The sequence below is a fragment of the Alligator sinensis genome, unplaced genomic scaffold, assembly GCF_000455745.1.
Source record: "Alligator sinensis unplaced genomic scaffold, ASM45574v1 scaffold611_2, whole genome shotgun sequence".
Lineage (NCBI taxonomy): Eukaryota > Metazoa > Chordata > Crocodylia > Alligatoridae > Alligator > Alligator sinensis.
The window spans coordinates 2,004,243-2,013,550 of record NW_005841869.1 but is presented as its reverse complement, the minus strand read 5'-3'; the positions used below and the strand labels follow the sequence as shown (position 1 = coordinate 2,013,550).

At 60.6% G+C, this 9,308-nt stretch overlaps 1 protein-coding gene across 2 annotated transcripts in view; it reads left to right on the top strand.

Annotated features, from left to right (window-relative positions):
• Positions 1–5,289: 5,289 nt before the first annotated feature.
• The window catches only part of LHX6 (LIM homeobox 6), a 16,600-nt gene continuing 12,581 nt past the window's right edge, over positions 5,290–9,308 (top strand). The window contains exon 1 of one of the 2 annotated variants that reach the window (XM_025194066.1): positions 5,290–5,755. In XM_025194066.1, the coding sequence (XP_025049851.1) occupies positions 5,380–5,755 (376 nt within the window). In that variant the 5' untranslated portion in view covers positions 5,290–5,379. The remainder of the gene's footprint in view (positions 5,756–9,308) is intronic. The other variant, XM_025194063.1, reaches the window with a different exon arrangement.

Below are 9,308 nucleotides of genomic sequence, written 5' to 3'. Positions count from 1 at the left end.
TTCAGGCAAGCCAGGCCCCGACCCCGCCGCGCCTGCCGGATCGGGCCCCGAAACCGAAAGCCGGGATGGGAGGATGCCCCAAAAAGCAGCCCTCCTCTCCCTGCGGGGCTTGCACCGCCACCGCCCGCAGGGAGGAAGGGTCGGAGGACGGGGCAGGAGGCTCCCTTCCCTTCCCTTCCCTTCCCCTCCCCTCCCCTCCGCCCGCAAGGGCTGCTGCAGTGCCGAGGAAGCCGGGCAGGGCTGGGCGCCTCTTGGCTTCCCCCCGCCCGGGTGACCTGGGCACCAGTGTCTCGGGTGGGCAAAGCGGGGCCTCGGTGACTGCTTCTTCCTAAATACGAGCTAAGGGCATGGGGCTGTGCAGGCCCCGGCTGGCGATCAGGGGTTTTCCTCGTACGTGCTGGAATAACACGGGGACCGTCCCGCTGCTCGGGGCAGTTTGCTGGCAAGGGGGCTGCAGCCGGAGGCAGCTGATGCGTTGCCTCCAGGGCCGCGGGTTGCTCCAGCCCCTTCCCCTAGTGCCGGCTCTGCGGGTCTCTCTGTGCGCAGCGGTTCCAGGGCCGGGTGCAGGACTAGGTGCTCTGGGAGGCCTGGGGTTGAATGCTCCGGCCAGGCCAGGGCGCTTCAGAGGCCTTGTAGGAGCCAGCGCTCCCGGTGCTGATTATAGGAGCCGGGGACCTCCGGTTGCAGCCCCGGCTCCGCACGCTGCGCACGTGATGGGGGAAAGCCGGTCCAGGCGTTTCGGAGCGTGCAAGGGCCGTGCTGCAACGGCAAGGAGCGTGCAGCTCTGCAGGACCAGGTGGTACCTCCACCTCTGGGCTGTTGGCTGGGCATGTCCTGCAGGTAACGGGGATGGCGTGCGTCTCGGGCCCAATCCTGCCTGCACTCGGAGCCCTGCTGTGCCCCGGAGCGCGGGGCCTGGAGGACTGGGCCGGCACTTGTGGGGGGACGAGCTTTCGTGAGGGGAAGCTGTGGCAGGCCCTGCGAGGAGGCAGGGGTGTCGTGTGGGGCAGTCTCGGCATGCAAGTGCTGGCTGGGTGACCAGCGATTGCAGCCCCGGAGATTTCCAGTGTTTTTGCTCTGCTTTGTTTCCCTTGCACTGTTTGCCGCCTCCGTCCCGCTCCGTGCTGCTGGGCCAGTCCCCGGCGCCTGGGCTGTCACAACCTGCTGTGGGAGAAACTGGGGGGCCTGGATCTCGTCCCGGCCAGGCGGGGAAGGGGCTTCCCTGCTGTGGGAAGCCCCCCTGCAGCACCCTGAGGCCTGCCCACGAGGGAGATGCTTTGTGACCTGGCCCCCGCGCTCCCTGGAAACTCGCCTGGAGCCAGCCCCAGCACCCAGCAGTCCTCCTTGGTCACCGCTGCCCGCAGCCGGGGCTGGGGACCGAGAGGAGGAAGCCTTCCTCGCCCGTGACTAGCCCCCGCACCGTCCCCTTTGCAGGGGTGTTGGATTTCTAAGGGCGGCTGAGCAAACCAAAGCCACCGTTTCCTTATTCAGGATCCGGGAACGCAGCCTCCCTCCGGACGGAGAGCCAGCTTGGCTCGAGCGTCTCTTCAGGGCTTTCGGTGCAGAAGGGAAGCCGCCCCCTCACCACATTTGGGGGGGAACTGTTTGCAGGGGGGGAAAAAAAGCCCCAACTCCAGTTTGGGTTGGAAAGGCAGTGCTTGTCCCAGGCGAGGGGGGTGTGGGCGTACGGCTGTTGCATTGAGGGGAGAGAGAGCAGCTCACCGCTGCTTTGCGAGAGAGAGGGGCTGCCCCCCTGGATGCTTGTGTTGTCCCTACCCCTGCGTGGCCGAGGGCCGTGGGGCGGTCCCCAGGCCAGGAGCCCCGGCTGGATAAGGGCACTAGTTTAGGATGTGGCCCCTCGCAGGGTGCTTTGCTGCGCTTGACACAACAGATGCGAGGAGCTCGGGCGCAGCAGGGTCCCCGCGTGCGAGCTGTCTGTCCGTAAGCCACGGATCTCCGCTCAGTACGCGCCGAAGCTGTGGCCCGTTTCTTGGCATAGGGCACAAGCAACCACCCCAGTGAGTCCTGTAACGCTGCGCCGTCCGCCGGGGTAGGAGGAGGCTGGGGGTCACAGCCCGCACCGGGTCAGTAAAGCCTCGCGTGGGATCCGAGGGGTTAATAGGAACCGGAGGCTTCGGCAGGAGTGCTGCTTTTGTGGGATTAAGGGGAAGCGTGTGAAGCGCGAAGGGAGTGGGGAGGAAGGGATGTCGCGCGCACAGGCCCGGAGAGGGATCTGTGAGCCAGCGGGACAGGGCCGGGTGGGAACACCTGTCCTGCGGGTACCCAGACACCGGCAGGCCCCGCGGGTGTCCGCCCGGGGACTTCCCTGTGTCGGCTGCACGTCCCAGCGTGGCACCGCGATGCTGCTCCACTGCAGGTCTTTGAGCTTTGCTTTCTGCACAACGGGAGGAGGGGTGCGATGGATGGGATCGTGGCCTGGATTTTACCTTCCTGCGCACGACCGCCTTGTGCCTCGGTTCCCCTTTCTGTGAAATGGGGGGGGAAACCCCCCCGCTCCTGCCTCCTTCGCAGGGCTTTGGGCTCTCCGCGAGGCGAGGGAGCGGCTCCAGCCCGCTGGGGTGCCCAGTGCGAGGGGCTGGCTGAAGGCTGACCCTTCCCCTCGACTTGTCAGGGGCAGCGTGTCAGCTTGTTTACACGGCACCTTGTTCCCGGTAATCCCAGTTACAGGAAGGATCGCAGCTCTAAATTTAAGAAAAAAAAAATTAATACGGCTCTTTTGTTTGTGCATTTATATAAATGGACTGGCACACAGTCAGTTTACAGAGTTCCCATCTGAAGTGAATTAGCAACGTCTCTTTAGCTAACGCTGCGTCGTTTCAGCACAAAAGCGTCCTCTCCACGCAGCCGGCTTTGCCCCCCAGCCCCGCTTTGGTCCACTACATTCAGACTCCAACATCTAGACGTTTCCGTGCCTCCCAAATAGTTTGCAATTAGTAATATTCATGTTGGACACTCGAACTGTACTCGCGCCTCAGTTATTCACACCGAAGGAGCCCGATTCCGCTTTTAAAGGATGCCGATGTAAATCAGACGTGACCCCATTGAGGGCAGCGGTGAGAGAGGCCTCTGGGCCGTTGTGGTCCCTTGCAGCCTGGGTGCAGATGGGAGACGGTCGCTCGACGGGGTTGGGTTTGGCACGGTCGCACAATGGGTTTTGATCCTGCGGTAGCTGTGTGAGCGTTCAATTAACCCTGCACTTGGACCGTACGGCCGGAGGGGCGGGAGTTGCTTTGCTTCATTAAGTGAATTGGTAATGAAGGGGGGTGGGAAGCTGGAGAGTGTTTTGTTTTGGATTGACTGATTTTTTTTTTTTTTTTTTTTTAATTTTTTTAAAAATTATTATTATTTTTTTTTTTTTTTAAGTCTTTGGGAATGAAAATAAATTGTTGAACAGAACGGAGAGAAGGTTTAGGCCCTTCAGATTCAAGCCGCTGAGCGGGGTAGATGCGGGATGAGCTGTATTATACGTCTTCCTAGATGGTTGACCAGGGCAGCAAGCATGGCAGAGGCTTCCGGGTGCCTGGTGTGGAAGAGGACAGCCTACAAAATTCAAACGGGGAAATACGGGAGCCGCGATAGCAGAGATGGTAATAGCTGGTCTGCTCCGACAGCTCGGCGGCAGCTGGCACGGACGGGCTGTGCCGTAGCCTTGCACAAAAGCAGCCGAGCTTGGCTCCGTAATACTTCTAGACTCTACGGGAAAGAAACCTTTTATCCGAGGTCTGAGTCGTTGCAGGACCGACGATAACTCTGCCGTCGCAAAGGGAAAAAAATCAGTTCTTTGCCGTTGTTTGCGTCCCCCATTATTTTTAATGAGAACCGCCAATGAATATGCATTTAAAAGAGAAAAATAGCAGAGGGAGAACGTAGGCTTCACCCAGCCGGATTTAACGCACCTCTAGAGGGGTCCAGCTTTGTGGGGCAGTGAACGGGCTGCACGTCTGCCCGCGGCGTCGCAGACTCTCTTGTCAACCACGGAGGCTTTTGCAAGCAACTTCAGCGTGCAGAAATCAAAGGTTGCGAACCTCGCCGGAAGAGCTGGCTCGGGAGACGCTTGGGAGCAGCGTGAGGCGAAGCCTGAGCGCTGTTTGCATTTTTACTTTCTCCAGGGTGTAACTCTGAACGGTATTTCTGGCACGAATAAACGAACTCGGGCCTTTTTTTTTTTCTTTTTTTCCCTTTAGTGGCAAAGGGGTTTTAATGAGGGGTGGGTGGGAAATAAGACTGCGCGCGCATTTGTGTGCAAAAGGTTTGAATTGATGGGAAAGGGGGGAAAAATGGCTCTTAGGAGATTTCCATCTGAGTGGCACATGGGTCCTTATCCAGACGAGACGCCCATGGGCTTGAAGGCTGAGTCACGGACCCGCCTGACCACAACCCCCCGCTTGTGCATTTACCGTCTGTTCGGCAGCTGTCGCAGCACGATGCCTCATCCTCTGCCCGCAGCCTGGTCCAGGCCCGTTGCAGTCAGCGGTGCGTCCGGTGCTTGATTTCAGCTGGATTTCGTGTGACCCCCCCCGCTTCCCTCTCCTACTCTGAGAGCTCTTGTAGGCCGTTTCCCTTGGGGTGGAGGCATCTCCTGGGCTGAGCTCCTGGCTACGGCTTCCCCCAGCGAGGGATGTTCCCAGAGGCAACCGGCCTTGCTCCCGTGGATGTCCGCGGGCAGAGGGAGACCAACCCGCCGTGCTGCCGTAAACCCCATCCTGGCCCCGCAGCAGGGTGGCAAGGTCCTTCTCCTGCCCCACCGCTCCCAGAGCTGCGCTGCCTGCTTCCTCGCCTCCTCGCTGCTCTCCCAGGGCCCCGGCACGCGCCTGCCTCCCACGTCTCTGCTTTGGTGCTCTGGCTTCTCCATATGGCGTTAGCAGGGATCCTGGTTTTCTCCGTTTAAAAAAAATCCCCAATTTTCAGTTTAAAAAAAACAACCAACCCGAATCCATGTTTTTCTGTGATTTTTTTTTTTTTTTTTTTTTAAAGGAAACACCACTATAGATATCGATATGAAACACCACTATCATGAGAATCGCCAATGAATATGCATTTAAAAGAGAAAATGTATAGATATAGCGGTGTTTCATTTTAATCATGGAAAAATGTAGATTTGGGGTTACTTTTTTAAACCGAAAATTTGGGGATTTTTTTAAACCAGAGAAAACTAGGATCCCTGGTCGTTAGGGGCTCGGGGCTGAACCTGGGACAGACCTGCCGGGGCCGAGGTTTCTATCCCACCTCTACTAGCTTGATGGAGGCATCAGCAGGGCCCGACCAACACCAAGTGTCCTGGGTCGCCTATCCCTGGCTCTGCCACTGGCCTCTGGGTGACCTTGGGCAAGTCTCTTTGCCGTCCAGGTGCCCTTTCCCATGCCAGGCTTGGCCTGTTGCTCTATTCCTGTAAACCCCCAGGGAGGGGGCAGCGCGGCCTCGTGTGCCCCGGGGCCCCCAAGGCTATCGTGGGACAAACGTGAGAGCTTCCCCCTGACCTCTTGCCCTCCGTGCGTGCCTGTTTTCTCTTCCAGTCGGTTCGGCACCAAGTGCGCCCGCTGCGGCCGGCAGATCTATGCCAGCGACTGGGTGAGGAGAGCCCGTGGCAACGCCTACCACCTCGCTTGCTTCGCCTGCTTCTCCTGCAAGAGGCAGCTGTCCACCGGCGAGGAGTTCGGGCTGGTGGAGGAGAAGGTGCTGTGCCGGATCCACTACGACACCATGATCGAGAACCTCAAGCGGGCGGCGGAGAACGGTAGGCCCCCCCCGCGGGACTCGCGGGCAGGAGCGTGGCTGGCTCAGTGCGTGTCCTCTCGCCCCGGCTCCTTTCCTAGGTCGCTCAGTCCCCGGTCTCTTCCCGGGCGATTGGGTCAGTGCCCTGCTATTCCCAGGGCCGCACGGTGGGCAAAGCAGAGCCTGGTGGGCAGAGCTCTCGCCCCCGACTGACCCAAGGTGAGCAGGACCCCGGCCTGCCCCAGGGAAGGATCGGGTCCCCTATTGCGATCCTTGGTGCTTTCTGCACCGCCAGCCAAGCTGAAGCTGCACAGCACGTGCAGAGACCATGCCCCGGCCACGCTGGTTTGGGGCTTTACCCCATTGCTCTCCCTCGTCTCTTGTCCTGCCCCGCACTGCTGACCCTGACTTCTGCTCGTCCCAATTGCATTGCAGCCCCGTGTTTTCTCTCCGGGGAGCAAGAGAGGCCCCGTTCTCCGCTCCTCTCGGCTTTCCCATAGGACACCAGCCCCCAGCAGACGTCCCCGGAGGGGGACAGCACCTGGGAGAGGTGGGTGGGGGGCACCCCATGTAGGAGGCTCGGTGTGTGAGCTGCAGCCTCGCTCCAGATGAGCTGCCAAGGCTCAGGACCTGGGATTTCTCTGGCGAGGAAACGTGTGACACCCCCACCCCCCAGCTTTGATCCAGTGCTGTGCCGCTGGGGCTCGCGGGTCTCCCTGGGTAGCCTGCGGGGCAGGAAGCAGGAGGGGTTTGGAGGCACTGACTCATGTGCCTGGAAGGTGGGAAACCTGGCAGCTGGACAGAGCCTTTCCCTCATTTTCCACTGGCCCTGCCCCGCCACGGTGGTGCCCCTTCCCTGCCAGGCCCTTTGCAAAGGAGATGGTGCAGAGCTGGCTTCCCAGCCGGGTCCACGCCCCCGGGGGACCGGCCCGCGTGGTCAAGGTCAGCGGTGAAATGGAGCGGCTCCCTTCCCTTGGACCGCGCCCAGCTCCGTCTTCCTGAGCGGCAGCTGCCAGGCAGGCGGAGAGACGTGGAAGTGCCGAGAGCAGGGCCGGGAGGCTGGACGCGCCGCAGAGCCCGGCTGGCCCAGGCGGGGTGGGGAAAGAGCAGGATGTTTGCAAGGAGATGGGGAAGTGGAGCCAGGGCTGCGAGAGCAAGGCAACCCCGACCTGGCTGCGGTGATTGCCCAGAGAGGCCGGGGTTTAAAGGACAGCTTATAGGGCAAAGGCACCAAGGGCTTGGAGGCTGGTGGGCATCGGGGCAGAGGGGCTGGTCGCTGGTGTCGGCTTGTTGGCTCTTGAACTGTTTTCGGGGCTAAGCCACGCGGGTGGGTGCTGCACCCTGCCGGGGAGCTGGTCCGAGCCGCCCCACTCTCCTCTCCAGTACGAGGTCTTCAGACCAACAGTGGCTTCCCCATCGTGGCACCTCCGTGTTGCAAGCTGGGGTCCTCCCCGCGGCCCCCACCGGGCGCCATGCAGACGAACTGCTTGCCGTATGGTCCAGGGCGGTGACCTTGCTTAGCATGGAGGAGACACTGGGCAACCCCAGTACCAGCGAAGCACCTCCGTGCCAATGAGCAGGGACCTGGGCAGCTACCGCTCATGCTCCAGCACTCCTCAACCAGCAGCGCCGAAGGGCTGCATGGCACTGTGGCCATCCTGGAGCTGCCCTGAATCCCGAAGTGTCTGCCAGCTGCAGCTGAGATCTCCCTGGACGCTGGGCTCGGCTGGAGAACCCTCCCAGTCCCAGCACCAGCAAGAGATATAAACCGAGGCAGGCCACGGAGGTGAGGGCTGGCGTCTCCCTCCATCCGCCCGAAAAGCAGGGTGCACAAAGCAGTGCCTGATGCTCTGTGCACCGTCAGGAGGTGAATGTGGGGCTTGTGTTATAAAGAGCAGCTTGTTCTGTGATGTCCGAGGCCTGAGCCGGACACAGGCCCTTGGCTGGCCTGGCCTGGTGCCCCGCACCCTGCCGTGCTGCAGCACCTGGGAGAGCACTGGGGCAACCCCAGGCCCTGTCCACACTGGGAGGCAGTGAGACCTGGTCCTCTTCAGTTCAGGGGCAGGGATGGAGGAGGGGATGCCGCATACTGGTCCCCGAGCACAGGAGGTTTCCGGGTGACTCTGATCTTCCCCCTAGGACCAGACCCTTGGCAGCAGCAGCCAAGGCCCCCAGCTAAGTCTCTTGGGTTTGGGAACAGCTGAAACTGGTGGGGGGCTGCATCTTACCTACCCTCTGGCCAGGCCGCACTGGACGGGGGTCACCCCCATGCTCCAGCATGCATGAGGGAGGTGCATGGGGTAGGGCCAGGGATGGGAACAAGAGGGAAAGGCCAGGTGCCGCCTGCATCTCTCCTGGACTGCACACTTTCTGCTCTTGGGGCATGGAAGAGAAGACAACTAGGAGGCCTCCCAGGGGCGTTGGCTTTGCCCTTGCTCCATGCATCCCCCGTAACAATCACTGCTGGAGCTGCTGCTGGGCCAGGCAAGCGCAGCGTGCAGGGAAGTGAGCGGGTGCCCCGTCCCATCCCGCCCCGCCCCGCGCGGCATGTGGAAGCGATTAGCTGACCCGACACGAAAATAAGCAGCGTTTCTGTTTACAAGGCTTGAGCAATGGGATGAAAACAAAATGCCAGATCGGGCTGGGAGGGCCCGACTGGGACGCTTGCTCCCACCGCATCAGGCCATATGGCAGGCGGATGTCAGGGGCCGCTTTGGACAAAGGCGGTGCATTGTCGTGGCCGAAGGGGACGGCGGAGCAGGGAAGGCGATGCTGACCACAGCCTGTGCAGGTGTGGCTGTCGGGGCTTTATTCCTCTATGCACCTTGAGCGCCGGGCGCTCTCTCCCACAAGTTCATCACGGGGGCACAGAAGGGAATTGGTGAGTATTTATTCACCAAGGCGCCCCCGGGGGTTACAAGAAATAACGGCCACAAGCTAGCAGAGAGCAGATTTAGATGGACATTAGGAAGAACTTCTTCACAGTTCGAGTGGCCAGGGTCTGGAACGGGCTCCCAAGGGAGGTGGTGCTCTCCCCTACCCTGGGGGTCTTCAAGAGGAGGTTAGATGAGTATCTAGCTGGGGTCATCTAGACCCAGCACTCTTTCCTGCTTATGCAGGGGGTCGGACTCGATGATCTATAGAGGTCCCTTCTGACCCTAACATCTATGAATCTACAACACGACGGGGCCACGGGAGGGTCTCGGGGGGACGGAGCTGCTGGCAGAGCCGATCGGTTGTCCGCCTGGTCCTGTATGCGAGGGTAGGCCTGTCCCCACCGGAGCTGAGCGAGAGCCCTATGCCTCCCAAGAGCCGGGCCCGCCTCGAGGAGGGGATGGGAGCGCCTCGGAGGGCAGCGGTCTCTGGAGCGTTACAGAGGGCCACACATTTCTCTCCAGTAATTACAAAGCAGTTTCTCCGGCACATGAGGTTTTACGTAGGAGAAAAATAAACAGATGTTGCTGAAGCCAGAATCCCATTCATCATCCTGCAGGAACCGTCAAACGAGACAAGAAAGCCCTTCAACTCGGGCCAAGACAATCACAGCCCCATCCAGCCTATGAAGCAAGTGTCTC